Source organism: Hyperolius riggenbachi, chromosome 12 (assembly GCF_040937935.1).
Source record: "Hyperolius riggenbachi isolate aHypRig1 chromosome 12, aHypRig1.pri, whole genome shotgun sequence".
Classification (NCBI taxonomy): Eukaryota; Metazoa; Chordata; class Amphibia; order Anura; family Hyperoliidae; genus Hyperolius; species Hyperolius riggenbachi.
In genome coordinates, this window is record NC_090657.1 from 34712945 (window position 1) to 34736016 (window position 23072).

General features: G+C 43.1%; 1 protein-coding gene across 1 annotated transcript in view; it reads right to left on the reverse strand.

Annotated features, from left to right (window-relative positions):
• Nucleotides 1-9228: 9228 nt before the first annotated feature.
• LOC137541687 (keratin, type I cytoskeletal 19-like) overlaps nt 9229-23072 on the reverse strand; it is a 35677-nt gene continuing 21833 nt past the window's right edge. The window contains exons 6-8 of the mRNA XM_068263105.1: nt 18920-19140; nt 15213-15241; nt 9229-9481 (exon numbers count right to left, since the gene is read on the reverse strand). Coding sequence (XP_068119206.1) covers nt 9420-9481; nt 15213-15241; nt 18920-19140 — 312 coding nt within the window. The 3' untranslated portion in view covers nt 9229-9419. The remainder of the gene's footprint in view (nt 9482-15212; nt 15242-18919; nt 19141-23072) is intronic.

Below are 23072 nucleotides of genomic sequence, written 5' to 3' on the forward strand. Positions count from 1 at the left end.
CGGGCAGCTCCGCTCCGCCTACCAAGAAGGAGATGCGCTCGCAGCGTGGACGCGAACTTCTGCAAAACGAAACTCCAGGACTTTACGCCGTTCGGCGTTAGGCGGTCCTGGGGCTGCCACCGCGGCCACACCCGCCGGTTTGACGTGACCAGCAAGCAGTTAACCACTTAAGGACCACAGGCTTTACCCCATGTGACCAGGGTATTTTTGACTAATTAGGCCACTGCAGCTTTAAGGCCTCGCTGCAGGGCCGTACAACCTGGCACACAAGTGATCCCCCCCCCCCTTTTCTGCCCACCAACAGAGATTTCTGTTGGTGGCCGGGCTCTGATTGCTGCTGGGTGTTTGTTTATTTTTTTATAAATATTTTTTTTGATTTTTTTTTTAAATAAATGTTGCTATTTTTTTAAATAATTTTCTATCCCTCCCTCCCCCCACCAGCCAATTACATTGATCTCTGTCATAGGCTTCAGCCTATGACAGCAGATCGCTTCTCTGCCTCCAGAGGGGACAGCCGTGTTACACGGCTGTCCCCCGTACAGCGCTGCAATAGATCGCAGCGCTGTACCATGTAAATAGATGGCGAAAAGATAACAGTTTTGCCGTCCAACAGTCTAACAGTATCTTCGCTGGGCCTTTAGAGCCGTGGGCCAAAGGGAGCCGTGGGCATAAGGACCGCATCCTGCTCATGCCTGCTCCCCTGTTTTTAACATATGTGACCGGTAAATTATCCTTTAAAGAGACTCCGTAACAAAAATTGCATCCTGTTTTTTATCATCCTACATGTTCCAAAAGCTATTCTAATGTGTTCTGGCTAACTGCAGCACTTTCTATTATGACAGTCGCTGTAATAAATCAATGTATCTTTCCCCTGTCAGACTTGTCGGCCTGTGTCTGGAAGGCTGCCAAGTTCTTCAGTGTTGTGGTTCTGCTATGAACTCACCCTTTCTGGCCCCTCTATGCACACTGCCTGTGTGTTATTTAGATAAGAGAGAAGAGAGAAGCTGCTCTAATCAGCTGGATAAATCGTCCTCTGAGCTGGCTGGGCTTTCACATACTGAGGAATTACAAACAAGGGCAAAGCTGTTTGCAGGAAGAAAAGAGCAGCCTGAAACTTCAGTGCATGAGAACAGGGGGAAACAAACACACAAATGATCTCTTGAGATTCAAAAGGAATGCTGTATACAGCCTGCTTATGTATGGATGTATTTTCTATGTGTGGACATACTGTACATCAACCTACTTCCTGTTTTGGTGGCCATTTTGTTTGTTTACAAACAAACTTTTTAAAACTGTTTTTAACCACTTTTAATGCGGCGAGGAGTGGCGAAATTGTGACAGAGGGTAATAGGAGATGTCCCCTAACGCACTGGTATGTTTACTTTTGAGCGATTTTAACAATACAGATTCTCTTTAATACAGATGTATTTTAATTCCTTTTGATCAGTCATGGGGGTTTGAGCCCAACATAAAATAACTGCAATTTGTTATGACAAAGGTTTGCTTTTGAAGCACTGTATAAAATCTTGGTAAACACAAATCACTGAGGATCAGAGTGGACGGTATAATTTGTCCTGGCTACATCATGTGAAAACTATTTGCTGAGCTTTTTAAGTGTGATGATTTGTACATCAGCACCATTTAACATGCAGTATTTACTGTAACCCTGAATGTAATAAACACACACTTTGTTCTTTGGCAATTGCACTGTGCTAAAACATCAACACCATCTTCTAGCAGGATGTGGAGATCACAGGCAGTGTACCTGGTGTCATGCTGCTAACAGCTTGTGTTGTTTCAGATGAGCCTTGGAGATGGTATTTAGGAGCATTTCCCATTCTCTGTGGGGTCTCTTTAAAGTGGTGGGGAGAAGCTAATTGTTAGAAAAGTGCACTTTGTTTCTGCAGAAATAACAGCACATTCAGGTCATCAGCTGATCACCTTATTTTTAAAAATGACAATACGCTTAAAGGACAACTGTAGTGAGACGTATATGAAGGCTGCCATATGTATTTCCTTCTCAACAATATTATCATTATTTATTGTATTTATAAAGCGCCAACATATTACGCAGCGCTGGACATTGATTTAGGTTACAGACAATATTTAGGGGTGACATACAGCAATATGACAACACAGGAATACAAGAATATCACGGCCGTTTTCACGCGCATTTTTGAGTTTGCACGCAATCACGAATTTTCATGCGCAAGCAAGCGCAAAAACGGCCGTGCTATAAGTTAGCACGGTTTAGTGAATCAAGCCCGTTCTGTGATATGGTACCGAACAAAGGTGTAGTATTGTTGCCCATAGCAACCAACAAACATTTATGCCATCTGTGCACATGCATAGGGCCACCATTCCCGGAGGGGGGGGGACCACTTGCACTCACCGAGGCACTACCAGGTCACCATGGCTGCACATGTCAGTGCCTCACGTCACTGCAGCGCAGCAGGTCACAGTGACACTGTGTCACTAGTAAAGGCACCATGTGCAGCCTAGTCGCCGGGACGTTCTCCCTATCAGTCCTGCTTCTGGCAGCGTGGAGAGAGGACACCAGTCACTGAGACAGTGGGGGGGCAGAGGCAAAATGAAGTGGCAATTTTAAGCAAAAAAATAAACATTTGTGTCATGAGCACAAGGCGGCTATGCAGTGTCCGCAACAGATGTGCCTATGTTTGCATATGTGTTTACTGTGCATATGATACCATATTGACATTGGCGGGCGAAGGGACTATTGATTCTTTCGCTGCCCAGGGCCACCATGAGCCTAGAGCCTCCCCTGCTAAAGTATATACGCACGGTAGGCCTTCCTCTCCCATAGCGATAGTTTGTGACCCTTGGGTGGGTACAAGTGGCTCCACCCTCTTCAGTCGGATAACTATGGTGATACTTTTGCTGCAATCTGTCTCCTGCTCGTCATCTTTCTCTCTCTTCTCCACTAGACAGAACATACTACACAACACATAGTCAAGCAGCATGTCTTTACAATAATCGTTAACTTACTATCACTCAAAAAGTTGGCCAGAAATCTGCCCTCTAACATCATTTAAAGCGGACCCAAACCAAACATTTTTGTTATTTCAAAATATTTAGTTGCACCACTCTGATACATACAAAGGTAAATAAACACTTCTTCAAGCCTGTGAGCATTTCAGTGAATGTTTTTCACCCTTCTCTTTTAACTAGGGTTATACAGGTGGCAGACTTTACTTCTGAGCTTAGTAGGGGGTTTTAGATCATGGGTGTGTTTGTCATCAGCTACCCTCCCTCACAGGGGCGTCGTCTATGTGAAATCTCACACAAGCCGAGATCACCTCCCCTGTGACATCATCAGTAGCAGCCCGTGTTTTGTTTTTGTTTTTTTATCTCCTCCACCAGACTGCTGGATTCTGTCCCGGAAATATGAAAGGAAGGGAGGGGTTCCTCCAATAAATGTAAAAAATGTTATATTTGTCATCATGCAGCTGAAAAAAAAGCTCCTATTTATTATTATAAGTTATAAGGTATTTTTAATTTGGGTCCACTTTACGGATCAATGGTGTGCAGACTCCTAACCCTGCCCATAGCAACAGTACAGATTGCTTGGCTGTATCCAAGCGAAGTGTCTGTAGGCGCTTGTGCTAGATGCTTGTGCTAGTCATATTAGCTGTTGGGTCCTGATAGCTACAGTTGACAGTGATTATTCATGTGTAGGCAGGAAGCACACTTATTTAAATTGCATGTGTTGCTGCAGGCAGGAAAACGCAGGCATCAATGCACATAAATGTTACTCTATAGCCCGCAAAATAAAAACAAAATGCAATTCTGTGCATTTTAATTGCGTTTTTAGGTGCAGCAAGTTTATTTTCCCTGCATGCCTTATGAGAATCACGTGCAATTCTCATACAATGTTTTCCTATGGGAAATCAAAAATGTGATGCAATTTTAAGAAAAAGATGATTTGAAAATGTATTAATAAAAAATAAAAAAAAAATGTAAATGCACAAAAAAGCACATAAATTGCATGGAAAAAATGCAGAAATGCACATGGCAGAAAACGGATGCTTTTCTGCATGGACAAGTGTGCTCCCTGCCTTATAGGCATCTTCCACATGTACGTAGCTGTAGTGGTACACTGATAAAGGCTGGTGATCAGCATTATTAGGCTGAGGTCATTATTCAATCCATCTTCTTTCCTAAATATTCTACATGATATTTTCATGATCAAGCAAGAAAATAAAATAATTTTGACAGTACCTATCTTCTTTTTGCTACTTTTTCAGTTGCAGAATGCAGAAAAGTAATTTTAAACAGAGCATTAAAAATTATCTCTTAAAGCGGAATTGTCACCATAAAAAAATCCAATTTCCACAGCAATTGGTCTGAGTGTATTAAGTGGTAAAGATGCTAATCCTGCATTCAAAACTTGGAAAACGTTTTCTGCTGTTATGGTTTGGAGTTATCACATACTTTAGGAGCACTGGCCCTAGTGCCAAACAGTGCCAAAGAGTTGAATGCTGGGAGTTCTTTTTATCTATAATATATTCCTCCTCTTCCATTTATTTCCATGCCTAGCTGCTTATCAGAAACACCCTCTGATCACTTGTGTTTACAAGCAAGGCTGAGGTGACTCAGTGATTGGATGTGTAAATAAAAAAAAGACAGTGCAGTTGTTAGTATACACCTCAGTGGGAGTGTCTGAAGACTCTGGGAGGAGGGCAGCTAATGAATACACAATGAGCAATAGAAGGGAGGGGAGGAAACAAGAGTCAGGGAGGATATGATGTCAGCATTAGCTTGGCAAGATGGCCACTGCCTAGAATAGGATTTTCTGCACTTGAAAATAGAGAAACAGCAATGGTGCACATCCGACTAAAACGTCATTTTATTGCTTCTATTTAAAATCCAATAGCAAAAAGTACACAGACCAGCATCTTGGAGAGAGGTACAGGCAGTGAAGGGTCTACAGCCGTTTCGCGCCTTAACACATGTGGCGCATCATCAGGACCAATCAGGATTTTCTGCTTTTCCTTTATAAAATTCGCAGGAATCATTATGTGAACAGCACAATACATCTGTTATGTAAGTAGAAGTAGTATTTATCTACTTCTATATGTGTTTTTTATTTCTAGGTTAGCATGCATGTCGCTTGTTCTTTAAGAGAAAACTTTGGAGAAAAGTGAATTAAATAAGGCCCAAGGTTATACTGTAAGTTGTGGGACACTACTTCATAAGCTTGCCATAGTTTGGGATGAGAGTAAACGTATACATGGTGTTACGGCGGGTGTGCTTGATTGTACCCCTTTGTGGTATAATTATAAATACCCTGTGTTGGTAACGTTTCATGCGGCAGCTGAATGGCAATCCAGTGGAATTACCCAATTTTCTAATGCAATCGATAACAGCATTGTTCGCTCTTTTGATGCACTTTGAACTGCCTTTGATTTGCCAGCTCAATTCTTCTTTAACCCTCCTGGCGGTTAATTGTTTTTGCCAAATAGGCAAAAATCCTTTTTTTTTTAATTTTTTTTTTGTTTCATGTAAAGCTACCAGAGTGGTAGCTACATGAAACACCACTAGAGGGCGCATGTGTCCCTCTAGTGCGATCGTCGCCGGCATCAATAGCAAACAGGGGAACACGTATATAATGCGCTCCCCTGTTTGGCTTCTCCTGTCGCCATGGCGACGATCGGAATGACGTCATGGACGTCAGCCGACGTCCTGACGTCAGACGCCTCCGATCCAGCCCATACCGCTGCCCGGAACTCATTGGTCCGGGCAGCGCAGGGCTCTGGCGGGGGGCCCTCTTGCGCCGCTGCGTGCGGGAGATCGCCGCAGAGCGGCGGCGATCAAGCTGTACGCGCGGCTAGCAAAGTGCTAGCTGCGCGTACAGCACTTTGAATGGAGCCAATCGCCACACCAGAAGCAGAGATATCCTCCTGCACGGCACAGCCTGAGCTCAGCTCGGGCTTACCGCCAGGAAGGTTGAAGTGGTCTAAAACTCCGACATAACATTCAATAAAAATGTGTTTTCCTATTTTTTATTACTTATACAGTTATCATATTTGCTTTTGTGCACAAGCAATATTGTCTGTCTACAAAGTACAAGTTTCCAAAGTGTAGTTTATCTTGTCCAGAAAGCTGCCATTGCATTTTATTCCAGCTGCTTTTTATTATATATTACAATCTTCTAGTGAGCTGTTCTGAACTGTGTGCATGCTAGAAGCAGAAAGAGCTTCTCAGAGAGTGTTTTCAGTTGTTTGCACACAAATGTAACAACATTGGAATGTGAACAAAGATACTGTTATCTCCAGTTTGGATGCAGATCTCAAGCTGAATAGCCTTTCCATGGCAGGACAAGGTGCTGTGTTTAACTGTTTCAATGATGTTGTGCTACAATTTTTTTTCTGTGATAGTAGCTTTAAAGCTGTAAGGAATATTTTAGAGCAAAGTAGAAATGCTGACTTTCAGACCACTTTAAGTACCTCCAATTAAAGCACTGTTTAAGAGCGCAATTGGAGTCCAATTACAGGTATTCTGCGTACACAAGGTATGGGGGGCCTTATTTCTCTTTTGTATTCATCCCTTATTATGGTCAAGACTTCAGCTGATGTAGACCAATTGATTGCTAAGTGGCCAAAGGAACATACGGATATGGACAAGGTAGAATAGGAGGATGCTCTAGACTCTCATCATTCTTGGCCAATGGGAAGCTTATTCAGTTTTATATCTTATGGCAAGTGTATCTGACACCTAAGCGCTTGGCAAAGATAAAGTGAACTTCTGATGCCCCCTGTCCTATGTGCATGGCACCAGATGCAGATTTATGGCACCTCATATGGGCCTGTCTTTCAATTGCTGTTTTTTTTGGGAGCAAGTTGCTCAACTCTTATCTACAATATTTGAGCAATCCCTGGATTGTCATCCTAAATGCTGTCTGCTAGGTATTTTTGAAGAAAATCGGTGTACTAAATTTGAATGTTCTATGCTTAGGGAGGCCTTATGTATGGCACTCATAGGGTTAAAAAAAGAGGAAGGATCGGCACTGCAATAAGCATTTATTTTCCATAAGTGAGGCACAGTCCATGTGAACAGGTACAATATAATAGTGCAGTATACATGGACATAGTGGTGCTTGGAGGTGTGATAAGAGCGGTGGGTGCTGGGCGCTGTTCGCCTGACGGCCGTTTCGTGCTGAACCACGCTTCTACAGAGGCAGCCCCCGTAGAAATGTGGATTAGCACGAAACGGCCGTCAGGCGAACAGCGCCCAGCACCCACTGCTACTATCACACCTCGAAGCACCGTTATGTCCATTTATGCTGCACTATTGTATTGTACCTGTTCACACGGACTGTGCGCCTCACTTATGGAGAATAAATGCTTATTGCAGTGCTGATCCTTCCTCCTTTTTTAACCCTACGAATGCTACCTCTTTTGGACCAGATCACGCAAGCCGCATCCTAGTGAGACAGGTGCATTTATCCTGCCTACCCCCATTACACTGGCTATTCAATGCTGTAGTGTCAACTACACTATAATACGTACTACACTATATTGGGCTCTCGGTGTCATTTGCTTACATGTAAAGTACTTATGTTTGCTATACATTGCTTGAATGTACTGTTGTATGTATCTCGTACTTAAAATGTTTAAAAAACAAAAAAAAGGTCCAAGAGCCCATAAGCAATTAACTTTATCTCCTGAGTTTTCTTATCAGTGATATTTTTCACATCTTGTCAATAAAATGCCTTTAAAAAAAAATCAAGCAAAATCGTACTGAAAATAATGGTCTTCAGGGCCTCAGAATCTGATCCAATTCCCTTTTTCTTCTACGTTTTCTCCTAGGAGATAATTTTTCATCTTCTCTGTAAAATAACTTTTCAGCACTTTGCAATTAAAAAGTATCAAAAAGTAGTAAAGGAAAAAAAAAGTACTGTGAAAATTATTTAGAGCATTGTCTTGCCTGCTTTTGATTTATAATACATTTTGTTGTTATTGGGAAAACATCACCTGGGAGAAAGCTCAGAAGAAAAAGTGAATTGCATATGGGACTCAGGCCCTTATGCAATTCACTTTATCTCCAAAGTTTTCTCCTAGGAGATAATTTTTCATCTTCCATTTAAAATAACTTCCCATCATTTTGCAATTGAAAAAGTACCAAAAAGTAGGCAAATGAGTACTATCAAAATTATTTTGAGTTTTTTTCTTCTTGGTGGTTTAAAGGGCACTTTATCAGAATCAGAATCAGAATCAGTTTATTCGCCGAGTACGACAAACATCGCATCCGGAATTTTTTGTGGAACACACGGCCTGGAAAGTTTGTTATACACACAGATCAGAAGAAAGTACAAACAGATCAAAAGACAATGCGATAGATACAATATAGTTTTAGGCGGCAGAGAGATTACAACATAACAAGCATTTACTAACAAGGTTTCAACATGATATGATATGGGCAGCAGTGCAAGTCTACCGTGCTTTACGAGGGTGGTGGCTCGAGTTCAGCAAGCGGATGGTTTGGGGAAAGAAAGTATTTAGATGTCTGGTGGTCTTGGTGGAGATGGATCTGTAGCGGCGACCCAAAGGCAGGCGGACAAAGTAGCGACTGCCGGGGTGAGAGGGGTAATTTCGTATTTTATTTGCTCTCGATCACAGTCTGGAGGTGTGTAAGAGGTCCAGAGGTGGAAGGGATGACCCAATGATTCTCTCCGCGGTATCGATAACTCTCTGAAGCTTAAGTCTGTCGCTCGCAATAGCGCCTGTGTACCAGACAACGATGGAAGAGCAAAGAATTGACTCAATGGTGGCAGTATACAATGTTGTCATCAGTTCCCGCGGCATCCCAAATTTCCTCAGCTGCCTCAGGAAGAACAGCCTCTGCTGGGCCTTCTTCTGGACCTTGGAGGTGTTCTCAGCCCACTTTAAGTCCTTGGTGATGGTGGCGCCTAGATACCGGACACTCAACTCCTTGGAGACATTGGTGCCTTCAATGGAGACTGGGTCGAGTGTGGGAGGGCGCCTTCTGAAATCCACTATCAGTTCAACTGTCTTTGCTGTGTTGAGTACCAGCTGGTTATTGAGTTTTATTAAGATTAAAAAATATCTCCTAGAAGAAAACTCACTTAGAAGAAAAAGTCAGTTGCATATGGGTCAGGCTCTTATTCTCTGACCTAAGACAGTGCTCACCTTTAATTAAATCACAATGTTACCTCCCAATGAAAAACTAAATGAAGAGAAGAAAAGCTCTGAGACCAGTCTGCATTTCTTTATTGGTTACATTTGTCTTTTACAAAACAGAAAAAGGTCAGATTGAGAGACTTTATAGTCGAGAAACCACAGACCACAGAACCACCGATTACTGCACGGGACTTGTGAATAACTGATCATATGTCCCCGTCATTGGCAAACCCAGAGATGTGTCATATCGTTGTTTGCTCACTTCTTCTCTGTAGAGCTCTGGACCTTGGTTGTAGTAGTAGTAGTGGTTATAGTGGAACCTAGTAAGACAAAAGAAAACCCATCAGGTCTGATCAAATTTCTAAAAATTCAAGATAGTGAATTATTTGAATGGATAAAGTGTATCTGATGCCACTGGCGTAACTAATGGGGATGCAACCCCATCGGCCGCAGGGGGGCCCACCAGCCATGTGTGGGGGGAGCGCTGACGCCCTCCCGATTGCGGGACCCCCCAGCTAGGTGTGGAACTTCTTCCCTGCAGCCTGCAGTCTCCCAAGAGGCTGAGCACGGCTATGGCAAGATGACTGCTGAAGCCCTGCACTGGAGACTATTTGTGTCTCCAGTACAGGGCTTCGGGAGCCATCTTGTCACAGCCCTGCACTCTGCCTGTCAGCGCAGGAGATGTGCTGCAGGAGGATAGTCGGGGAGCTGGTGCCAGATGCCGGGAGAGGAGACTTCTGTCAGGTGAGTGAATTGTTTTTTTTTCACAGGTGCATTTTTTTTCTGGTGCCTGCTGCTCACATTACGATTTTCTGGTGTCTGCTGCTCACATTGCAATTTTCTGGTGCCTGCTGCCCACATTATGATTTTCTGGTGCCTGCTGCCCACATTGCGATTTTCTGGTGCCTGCTGCCCACATTGCGATTTTCTGGTGCCTGCTACCCACATTGCGATTTTCTGGTGCCTGCTGCCCACATTACGATTTTCTGGTGCCTGCTGCCCACATTACGATTTTCTGGTGCCTGCTGCCCACATTGCGATTTTCTGGTGCCTGCTGCCCACATTGCGATTTTCTGGTGCCTGCTGCCCACATTGCAATTTTCTGGTGCCTACCTCCCACATTGCGATTTTCTGGTGCCTGCTGCTCACATTGCAATTTTCTGGTGCCTGCTGCCCACATTATGATTTCCTGGTGCCTGCTGCCCACTTTACGATTATTTTCTGGTGACTGCTGCTCAATTTACAATTCATTTCTGGTGAAACATTGCTGCATTAGGATTATTTTATAGTGAAACGCTGCCCCATTACGATTATTTGGTGACTGCCTATGGGGGGGCCCCATCATCATTTTTGCAGGGCTGGGGCAGTGATTTCTAGTTACGCCCCTGTCTGATGCAATTAAAATGAAAGGATTTATAATGACCTGGGGATTCCTCCAGCCCCCTGTAGTCCTTGAGCTTCCTCTGTGTCGGCCTGATCCTATGCATTCCACTGCAGACAGCCCCAGTGAAGTCCCCAACTGAGAGAGTCTGGGACTACTGCACGGCCTTAGGTGCTCCCCTCCTTGGTCGCTCCCCTCCTTGTGCCTGCACAGTTACAAGCCATACCCTAGTGCGCAGGAGGAAGAACGTTCCCAGTCACAGGAGCGCAGCCAAGTAAGTGCACAACCAGGGCTATGCATGTACAGTAGTCAGCAACTACTGAGGCTGACAGCGGGAGAATGTGCGGGACCGGACAGACACAGAGGCAGCCCATGGACTACAGGGGGCAGGAGGAAGCCCCAGGTAAGTATAAATCCTTTTGTTTCAAATGTCTCAGGTTTACATTAATATATGTCGTCAACAACCAGCATCATGGTAGCTATCTATGTGGATAACACTCTCGCCTTGCCTAGAGTCCCAGGCTTGAACAGCCAGTACACTATCTGCATTGAGTTTTTATGTTGTCATTGTGCCTACACGGGCTTTCTCCAGTGACTTAGTTTTCCTCCAACCTGCCAAAAACATACTGAATGGTTATTTTACTTATCCCTAAAACTAGCCCCAGAGCAGGGGTAGGGAACCTATGGCTATGGGAGCCAGATGTGGCTCTTTTGATGGCTACATCTGGCTCACAGACAAATCAGCACAGCTTAGTGTGGCAGCGCAAGTAACATTTTAACTGCTGTAGCATGCACGACTAACTTACTTGCGCCCCCCCCCCAAATGAGCAGCTGCTCCAATTGTCCCATTCTGGACGCTGTCAGGTCCAGTGACTTTGTAGAACAAGATCCCTGCACTTTGATTGGCCCAATAGGCTGCCTATTGGGCCAAACAGTGGGGATCTCATCTTACAAAGTGAATCAATCCCTACGCCAGCTAGCTAATTGTACAAGCTGTTAGTCGGTATTTCTCCTGTCTGGCTCTCAGGGAAATTGCTGATGTTGCTGAAACCGAAGAGAGGCTGAAGACGTGTCTGACACTTCCACTGCCCGGCAGATCAACTGTATACACATTACCATGGTAACAGGGACGTGAGCCCTACTGTCCCCATGTGAAACATATAGTATGGATCTCATGGAATTAAATTTTATAATGTGTGGTGTTTATGGCTCTCTCAGCCAAAAAAAAAGGTTCCTGACCCCTGCCCTAGACTGTGATAGGATTATTAGATTGTGGGGCTCTCTGGAGAAATAGTAATTACATGAAAGGTTCAAAGTACTCTTCTCTGCTGGACACTTTTTAGCCTAATATAAAGCATAATAATAATAAGAAGAAGAATAAATGAGTTGTTTTTGAAGGTTCAAGCTTTTGAGCAGTCATCATGATCCTTATTACATAGCTACCTATTTATGCAAAAACCTGCTACCTCCCAGACTGAATGGCCATCTGAACTTAGACATACTGCTCCAACATTTTGTTTATATGCTTTTGAGTTGAATGACCTACTTTTTTTCTATCTACACCCCAGTTTACAGTACAGGGATAATATATCAGTAGGTCTCATGGCTTGTTAAACTTTTCATCAAAAAGTTAAGTGCATCTATGACTATAAGTGCATTTGTGTGATTCTGTCCTACTGGGAGCTGTGTCGATGTTTGCTGCTTGCTACCACTTCCTTGAGCTAACAGTCTAATGTTTGGTGTATGAGGGACTACCTTTTCATCCATCATGTCAGAGAGCCTATTGCCCTTGCACCAAACAGAGACCTCTAGTGGATGGAGGAAGCATAAATCAGCCAAGCTGTGTTTGCGAATGCTGGTCCCAGCCTTGGAGCATTGTACATAGGTTTCTCAGTCATGGATAATTCCAAAGACGGCCACTGTATGTAGGATTTAAAAAGAGGACTTTTAAATACACTCATCCATTATATTTTGAAGAATGGGACAGAAGCACAGAGGACCAGATTTATCAACCCATTACTGACACTTTTTTTATTCTTAAACTGTTCTAACCAGCAGGAGGAACAGTTCTGCATGATAAGAACATTCCTAAATTCTACTTTATAGTGGCAGTTTAGCGCAATTTTCTAGAACTGCACTACAGTTAAGAAAAGTGCAAATCCATTCCTCAACTGCAGCAGATTAAGAAGTGCTTATTAGCAGTTCTGCACAGCTTGTGCAGTGCAGGCTAGGCATGATTTGTGAAGTGCTCCTCCCCCCTGCTGCCAAGTGACCTGTAAAGCTTTTCTGTGCTTAACCCTTCCAGTGCTGGGCATTGATCCTCTGTTTCAGTTTTAATACATTTATATTAGATACTTATTTACGTTACATCTTGTCAGTTAACCTAATATAATTTGCAATAAATAGTATATTTATGTTATTATAACCTTTTTTCTGTATTTATGCAGCAGATGTATTGTTTAAGACGGAATCTCGTTATTTCTTAAGATGTCTGAGACAGTTCTGCATGGATTTCTAAAAACCTACCAATATTTTGTCTCAGACACTCTTAATAAATGTCCCCTGAGACTCTTCAGGAGGACCCTAGTATAATACAGGCATGAACTCCAATAGGAAGAAGTCAGCACTGGAGTTTCTGAGAAATACAGTAGAAAATAGTGGGTGATGCAGCTCACACATCCACCCAATAATGAAATAATAATTTAAGGTGAAATGATCTTTAAGTTTGTATAACTATGTCTATCATTATAGCTATTTTTACACGAGGACAGCAAAGCTGTTACTAAAAGGAACCAGAGACTCTTGGTTGCCCTGACTGTAAAATTGGACACACTGCCAGCAATGTAGCTCAGCAATTTCCACTAGAGAGACTCACTCTTTCGCAATGTGAGGTGCTCCAAGCTTATTTTGTATACATAATGAGGGAGACGTGTGCAGTGTGTAATGGTTATTTTAATGAGTGGATTCACGGTATAACAGCAGCCAGACAGGATAATAATCTGACTGTTAATATTATCCTTGCTGTATATGGAAATGGTTGTTTTATCTGCAACTGTGCTGATCTGTTTAAAAGGACCCAAATAAACTGCTAGTACATTTTATGGCTAGGTATGGGGAGAGTACAAATACCCACTATAAAGATCTGCAAGTCACCTGAGCTTTTTTGGTTTGGACAAAAAGCAGGTTAGCTCCCAGTAGAGAGGTTTCTCAGCTTTACATTGAGTTAGCCACCCATCCAGTGGGAAGGCTTTTTTAATGTTTTTGTTGGTATCAGGAAAAAAGGGCGCAGGACGAGGGTGGACAAAAAGGGCGCCGCCATAGACTTTAATGCAATTATTGTTAATACGGCGGAAAAAGCAGAAAAGCGGGCGCTGAGAAAAATATCGTTAGCAACATTAGAACATTATAGTTTTGAAGTAGTTATTGTTTTAGAAGCTTGCAACGTTATAGTTTTTGTCATATTATTTTGTTTATACATACAGATTTTACGTTTTCAAAGGTATTATCGTTTTTATGTGTAAAAGGGTGTCTCCAGAGGGAGTGGTTAGGGTTAGGCACCACATGGGAGAGTGGTCAGGGTTAGGCACCACATGGGTGGCGGTTCATTTTAGGCAACACTAGGGGGGGTGGTTAGGGTTAGGCACCACCGGGGGGTGGTTAGGGTTAGGCTCCACATGGGCGGCGGCTAGTTTTAGGCCACACTAGGGGGGGGTGGTTAGGGTTAGGCACCACCAGTGGAGTTAGGGTCAGGCACCATCGGGGGGTTGGTTAAGGTTAGGCACCATCAGGAGGGGGTGGTTAGGGTTAGGCGCCACCAGGGGAGTGGTTCGTTTTAGGCACCACCAGGGGAGGGTTCTGTGTGAGGGTAGGGTTTGGTTAAGCTGTATTGTTGATATTTAACGCTAATATCTTTTCATTATTATTTCTCGTCTGTTTTTACAACGGAAACCAAGCTTGACAACGATGTTTATTGTTATCAGATTTCGTTAGCAACTAGCGCCATTTAGTTATCAAGTTTGGCCCTTTTTTTACTGCGCCATTTTTTAATGCACGCGTTTTGTTACCTGTTTTCTGTACATATGGTAAATAGCCTGTACCACACAAATAAAGGACTAGTGGATTGTAAAGACTGTCTCTAGTACCTGATGCCTATACCTGTGATGACTGATGAGCATGAAACAGAGAGGCAAGGAAAAATGGGTGCCTGTTTTCGTTAATAGAATTATCTACCCATATTCTTTGTTTTTTAAGTGTAAATAGTGTAAATTATCATAATAAAATATACCAATACCAATATATTAATGATATTTTACTACAACTTAACCTACCTAACACTACTCCCACACAGAACCCTCCCCTCTCTGATGCCTAACTCTTAAACGCCACCTTCCTATGCCTAACCCTAAAACTAAAACTATGGATTTTGGTTTACACTAATAATATTGATCCTTTTACACATGTTCTTTTCATGATTCTTCAGAGTATAGGTGAGTTTCAGAAGAATGAAGGATTCTTGCTGAGTTTTTACTCTGAATAAACTTGCTGACAGCTGTCAAACCTTGAGATGGTCATGCTAAAGATTTAGTGTAGAACTTATTCCAGTGGTATCTACCTGCGGCCACAAGTTAGGAATTCTGCTACATGATTGATGCTTTAAGATGAGTTCTTACCTGAAGTCTCCTTGTGAGCCCCTTCCATGCTGTAGAAAACAAAGAAGAGGTCAGTTAGTGCACTGCTCAAGCCTGTCAAATTAGGCAATAGTATAATATAAATATGGTGGACTTCATGACAGCATTATTAAACAGAGATAGTGGTTGTTTCATGTTCATGTCCATTCATATACAAGAGTTTCTACACTTGTCCTTCTTCCCACAACAAAGCACAAATGCAAAATTCAATACATGTATTGCTATTTTACACTGTTCCGTTTTGGATGCTTTTTGATTAGTTTTTGTGATTTTAATTTGCAGTTGCATTCTGTGTCAGGGACCTTAATCTGATCTGGCTGATTTAGTAAAATTATAATCGCATTGCCCATTATTCATGTATGATTTTTATTTTATTCTTTTATTTTTGTATGCACTTCCATTGACTTAAAGGACACAAGGTGAGTAGAATTTTTTTTTTACTTACCTGGGGCTTCTTCCTGCCCTTGCAAGTCACACGTGTCCCTTTACCGCAGCTCCAGTCTTCCTCTGTCTCCCGCTGGCAGCCTCCGAAGATCGCTGACTCCTGGATGGGTCGGCGTCCATATCATTGGGAGTATACTGCGCCTGCGCAGGGGGCCGGCGATCTTCAGAGTGGGAGCCCAGTGAAAGATGGAGGAAGACCTCAGCTGCAGGCAGCAAGATAATTTTTTTTTGTTTACTCACTTCCTGTGTCCTTTAAGTAGGATTGCAAACCATAGAAAATGAGAGTTGGTGTTCAAATTCAGCACAGCAAATTCTCAACACCCAAATACTGCTGAACAGCACACTTCCACACCATTTCAGTACCGAATAAGTGAACAAAGTCTAGTCGAGAGGCTAGTGCTGGCCCACCTGAAGCACTCCACCCGCACCCTCCTTGACCCACTCCAGTTTGCCTACAGGGAAAACCGATCAGTTGACGATGCCATCAATGTTAGCCTGGCATACATCTCGGAACACCTAGACAGTCCAAGAGCCTATGCTAGGGTCCTTTTCCTAGACTTCAGCTCGGCTTTCAACACCATCTGTCCAGACATTCTGATCGACAACCTTGCGCATCTTGGGGCGGATTCCCTCCTCTGCAGGTGGGTAAAGGACTTTCTCTCAAACAGAACTCAACCGGTCAAGCTTGGCAGTCGCATCTCCAGCGAGAGATCCACCAACGTCGGGGCCCCGCAGGGCTGCGTGCTGTCCCCTCTCCTGTTTTCTCTGTACACTAACAACTGTACCTCGGCCTCCGACACCGTGAAAGTTATCAAATTCGCAGACGATACCGCGCTTATCGGCCTCATCGGCAGAAACGGGGAGGACGCTTACCGAAACGAAGTTGCGAGGATCTGCAACTGGTGCAAGGACAACAATCTTGTTCTCAACACAGCAAAGACTGTGGAACTTATCGTGGACTTCCAGAAACTCCCTCCGGCCCCCCTACCAGTGTTCATCGACGGGTCCGAGGTCTCCAGAGTCCAAAGCGTACGGTTCCTAGGCTCAACGCTAACAAGCGACCTCAAATGGGGGCAGAACACCACCAGAACCCAGAAGAAAGCTCAGCAGCGGCTTTTCTTCCTACGCCAACTGAAAAAATTCGGAATGTCACGTGATCTGCTCACCAGCTTTTACTCTGCGACCATCGAATCCATCCTCTGCTGCTCCATCATTGTCTGGTACGCAGGAGCAACCGCTACAGACAAATACAAACTCCACAGAGTGATAAAAGCTGCAGAAAAGATCATTGGCACCCACCTGCCCTCCCTAGATCTCCTCTACTCCACAAGAATGAAGACAAGGGCCTCCAAGATCTTACTCGACCCCTCCCACCCGGGCAGACGATACTTCGAGACCCTTCCACTGGGACGCCGTCTTAGATCCATCCCCGCCAAGACCACTAGGCGCATGAACACCTTCTTCCCACAAGCAGTTCTTCTGCTTAACTCACTGCACTCAAACCCCCCCCCTTCCCGGCCTACATCCCGGGGTCACCACAGCCCCAGGCATCCCTCTCTCTCAGCTGTAAACTCTGACTGAAACATGAACTCCCACAGTAGCGATCACTCCCCCCCCCCCCCAGGACTCCATTTAATACTGAGATGCTCTAAATGTATGTATGTATGCATGTATGTATGTACGTACGTCCTGCTTGCCTTTACTATCTCTACCATGCGTTGTTATGTGTTGTTATATGTATATGCCATGTGAACCACAAGCAATTCCAGGCACACCACTCGGTGTGTTTGGCGATAATAAAGATGATTCTGATTCTGATTCTGATTCAATGTCAGGGGAAGTTCACTACCTGCACCTAACGGCGCGTTTCACATGACACAATACTTCCTCCTTTTGGCTTTGGAAGGAGGAAGTATCGGACACACATGAAATGCACTATGAAATACAAGTACTGAACTCCTCCTGACCCTGTCCGCTTGGTCAGTGCTGAAATGATGCTGAAGTGTGCTGTTCAGCAGTATGCGGGTGTTTAGAATTTGTTGTGTTGAATTTGAACACTAACACTACAGCAGATGAAGGATGCCATTAATTTCTGATTCAGCAAGAATTGCATTGTATGATTGAAAATGGTGTACCTTTATTGACGTTATCAAATGAGTGTTTTTGTCATCAGTAAAACGTGAGCTCACAAAAGTTAGCTCAAATACAACAATTAACAAGACCTTCTTTTATGTCATATTTTACAGATTGTATTGACTTCATATTATATTATGACTCACGTGTCACAGAAATGTGCAACTCATTACATGTTTCCCCTGAACATTTGTAGCCCATTTCATGAACATGTGTAGCCCATTACATGAGTCCCAAGAAACTTGTATTCCATTATGTTTCACCCTTTACAGGTTCAGGCCATAGCATGAGCCTCTATTACATTGGTAGCCAACTACATGTGCTACGGTAAATTAAACCTTCCATGCACACTTTACTAGCCCCATCGGGTGCTCAACTTACCTCTTGGGCGCCCGATTACTGGTAGTTAACATTAGACTCCTTCCGATCAACACACAAAAAATTACCCGATCCTCCTTCCTTGTCCTGCGAATTAACTAACTTTTCAAAAGTTTTAGCTATGGTCTCATATTAATCAGATGAGGTTTGAAATGTTTTGAAACATAATAATTGACCATTTTTAATTTATCTGGGCTAGGTTTGCCATATTACTTGTGTTCTATAATAAAAAAACAAACAGAGAAATACACGCCTCTGTAGTGTAATATATTTATTAACATTTTTCACCACACTCTTAAAACATATACTTAAGTCCCGGTGGAAGTATAGGGGCTGTGCGTGCCAATGGAAGAACTATCCAGATGGAAGATGGGAAGGGGGCTATACAAGACTGGACCTCCGGATGTGCAGTGAGAATCTTTAATAAACATATTACGCTATGGAGGTGCATATTTCTCTGTTTGTTTTTGCAGTTGCCTTTCCCCTTGATTATCCGCAGACGTATCAAGAGAGCTAATTGATTGTGTGTGGACATTTGGGCTCTCATATTTGATTGACGGTCTAAATATCTACAGTGTGTCAACCTAGCATCCTAGCAATATAGCATCTTTTATTGCTTGGATCCACTTCATTGGTTACTTTATTAGTGCTAAGATTTGAGTTTTTTTCATGTTCTACAATGTTCTGCGGAACTGAAGCATTAAGGCAGATCGTTGTCGTCTTCCTGTACTAACCTGTGCTCATGCTCCTCTAGCAGTTTGCGGTAGGTGGCAATTTCGGCCTCTAGGTGAGCCTTGATATCTAACAGTGCTTTGTACTCCATATTCTGGCGCTCCAGATCAGATCGAAGTTCTCCCAGCTGGTGTTCAATTGAGCCAATGACATTCTGGAGATGGTGGAGTTTGGTTGAATAGCGGCCCTCGGTCTCAGCGATGGAGGACTCCAGCCCAGCTTTCTGAACAGAGAAAATATTATAATTATAATATTACAATTGCACTCTGTTAACTGAAGTGGTATTTCATATTTCTGTCACGCTTGTGAGAATTTAAGAAATAGTAGATCAAGAAATGATTGATATTAGCCATGTGATTTGTCCATATTGTTTGCACCAAAATGACCCTGAGGGTCACAATATTTGCCCTACTAACAATGTGATAGTCTAGTATATATATATATATATATATATATATATATATATATATATATATATATATATATATATATATATATATATATATATATATATATATATATATATATACACACACTGTATGTACAGAGGGAGATAGTGCTTGCTTGACAGATGGGAACAGCCATTATTCCCCACAATGAGGCCCACAGACAGGAAACTGCCAGAGCCATGGTCCTGACATCGCACTGTAGGAGGGGTTTCACCACAATATCAGCCATACAGATGTCCCTGATGATCAATTTGTGAAAAGGTAAAGATTTATCATGTGAAAGGGGTATCAGCTACTGATTGAGCTAAAGTTCAATCCTGGGTCAAAGTTCCTCTTTAGGTGTTTGCTGTACCTAAAGCAAGTTACGTGGTTGTAGTCATCAATGGTTCATCTATGACATTGCTAAGCTATTTGTTGCAGGATCAGTGATACCTAAACTATGTTTAGCATTTGCCAAGACAATTTAACATAACTGTACATCACTCAAGTTAAAGTTTTAGCGTGCTTCTATGCAAGTGTGATTAAAATGCCATAAACCGAAATTCCACTGTCGTGCCGTGACAGGTGTCAGTTATACACAAGTACGTTATTAAAAATTATCTTTCCTTTTCAGCTTGCAGCCTGCTGTCCATGTCTTAAATGGCTTGTGTGATCAAACAGCAAGCATGGAATCCATACAGTACTCTTTGTAAACTACAGACTGCCCATTAACACTCTCCTTCCTGCATTTGTACTTAGCTGTACAAAGCAGGATGTATTATAAAGCTGGAGAAGTAACACCTACACTAATTGGACAGAAATCGAACACACCTAGTACCTATTGTGCCTACAGAAAGACTGAGCTATGTGACTGTGTGTGTAGATAAAACCAAGGTAATGAATTGGAATTTCTGTTTAAAAAATATCCCGTGCATGGCACAAATCAGAACTGGGGGGGATTGCTTGTTTTTGTAAAAACGAAAGTATAATATAACTTTAAAAAGTGATTAGTAATGTGATATACTTGCGTGATTGTTTTTAGCCAGTTTTAAGACACTAGCATGTCATCCCAAAATAAAAATTGCTGCATACTACTAGCTCATACGTCTGTTTACAGAGAGTACTGAGAATCTGATCATCTACACAGTAAGGATAAGGGGTGAAGAAGGACAATTTACAATTAAGATGGGGAGACCAGGGCCGGATTTGTACTCTCTACCACCCAAGGCCACTGTCACTAGCCCCCCCCCCCTTTAGTATAGGTAGCGAGATGAGCCCTCCTCCCAGTATAGGTATACCCAGATGACTCCTCACCCCTTTCCTATAGGTAGCCTAGGGGCCCTCCCCCTAGTATAGGTACCAGATGACCCCTCCTCCCTTCCCTCTAGTATAGGTGACACTGGCCAGGTGACTCGACTCCCTTAAAGGGAACCTTAACTGAACGGGGGGTAAAGAGTTTCACTTACCTGGGGCTATTACCAGCCCCCTGCAGCAGTCCTGTGCCCTCGGCACCGCTCTGGAATCCTCTGGTCCCCCACTGTCACTTAGTTTCATTTTTGACGACTCACTAGTCGCCGGCCGCCATGCGTATTATTGGACGCATTCACTAATGCAATTAGCGCTATTGCGGACCGCAACGCGTACAAAAACACGCGTTGCCGCATATCTACGCGTGCAGAATGCGGCAATGCGTATTTTTGTACACGTTGCGGTCCACAATAGCGCTAATTGCATTGGTGAATGCATCCAATAATACGCATGGCGGCCGGCGACTAGTGAGTCGTCAAAAACGAAACTGAGTGACAGTGGGGGACCAGAGGATTCCAGAGCGGCGCCGAGGGCACAGGACTGCTGCAGGGGGCTGGTAATAGCCCCAGGTAAGTGAAACTCTTTACCCCCCGTTCAGTTAAGGTTCCCTTTAATCCCCCCCTTTTCAGTATAGGTAGCTAGCTCACCTTCACACTGCAGCAGCCATCAGTCTCACTCATTTCTCTGCTTGTCTTGAGTGCAGAAGCTTCCTCTTCCCCTCCGTCCGCAATGCTGCCCAAGTCCAGAGCAGCCGGCCACAATGCAAACGTGCGCAGAGAGCAAGGCGGCCGCTGCACAGGCCGCTGGCTGCAGAGTACCACGGTCAGGCGCTCACCTGATCTCCCTGCATTGCAGCATTTGCAAGCTTGCAAATGCTGCACCCGTTTGTGCCCTTGCTCCTGTGGTGCCCTAGGCCATGGCCTAGGCGGCCTTGGCCTAAATCCGGCCCTGGGGAGACGGAACATCTTATAACCTTAAATATATGCAAACATCAGCAAAGAGAAGTAGCTAGATTGATATTAGTGTAAGCATATAGTTACAGAGGGTTGTCTTTTTTTCAACAATACTATGTAACTTTGAAACTTACACTAAATCCAATAAAAAAAAAAAAGATCAATTTTGAGCTTAGCATGGGTTGCTGGCAGTCAGTAGTCTGTACATTTTTTCCTAGATCGAATTCGTTTCTGGATCGGAAATAGGATCTGAAGTGAAAATTGCCTGTTGTGTAACGGGCCTTAGTCAATGCCGCTAAAAATATGTGCTGGAGTGCTCGCGATGCTCAAATACCCCTTTTTAAAATTCGAGTTTGGTCGAATTCGAATAGTAAATTATTCGAGGTCAGTCGAATATTCGAGTCGAATAATTTTTACTATTCGATTCGACCTCGGACTTCGAGCTCACTATTCGAGTCGGTATTCGAGCTCACTATTCAAGCTGACTATTCGAATTGGCCTTAAATAGCTTCCAACACTTGTTTTGAGGGTGAATGATGCAAGAAACATCTTTTTTTTCCAAGTAACAACAGCAAGTGATTATGTGGGGATGTTCCTTTAAAAAAAATGTGGAAAGAGAAGTTGTGTCCTTAATTTTGTTCAGTAGTGTTACTGTATATACTTGTTCTTCTTCTTCTTTATCTTTCTTCTTCTTCTTCTAGATCTTCTTCTTCTATATCTTCTTCTTCTTCTTCTATATTGTCTTTTTCTTCTTCTTCATCTTCTTCTTCATCATCTTCTTCTTCTTCTTCATCATCTTCTTCTTCTTCTTCTTCTTCATCTTCTTCTTCTTCTTCATCTTTATCTTCTTCTTCTTCTTCTTCATCTTCATATTCTTCATCTTCTTCTTCTTCATCTTCTTCTTCTTCTTCATCTTCTTCTTCTTCTTCTTCATCTTCTTCTTCTTCATCTTCTTCTTCTTCTTCATCTTCTTCATCATCTTCTTCATCTTCTTCTTCTTCTTCTTCATCTTCTTCTTCTTCATCTTCTTCTTCTTCATCTTCTTCATCTTCTTCATCTTCTTCATCTTCTTCTTCTTTTTCATCTTCTTCTTCATCATCTTCTTCATCTTCTTCTTCATCTTCTTCTTCATCTTCATCTTCTCCTTCTCCTTCTTTTTCAATATCGTCTTCTTCTTCTTCACGTATTTCTCTTTTCAATTTTTTTTTTAAAGAAATGCAGCTATTTTTGAGCGTAACAAATAGCTGGTGGGCGCACGCATGTTGGAAGCGCCATTGTATGTGCTCCCTGGCAGTGGAAACACAAAGACAGCAGGAGGTAAATTCAGCAGCAGGAGGAGGAGGATGAGTGTGTGGCAGCAGGCAGTCAATGAGGCAGGCAGCTCGCCGTGACATAATAGCCCTGGTACCTAGCGGTGATACCAGGGCTGTAAATAAACACAACAGGAGGTCCCAGACAGCGGTCGT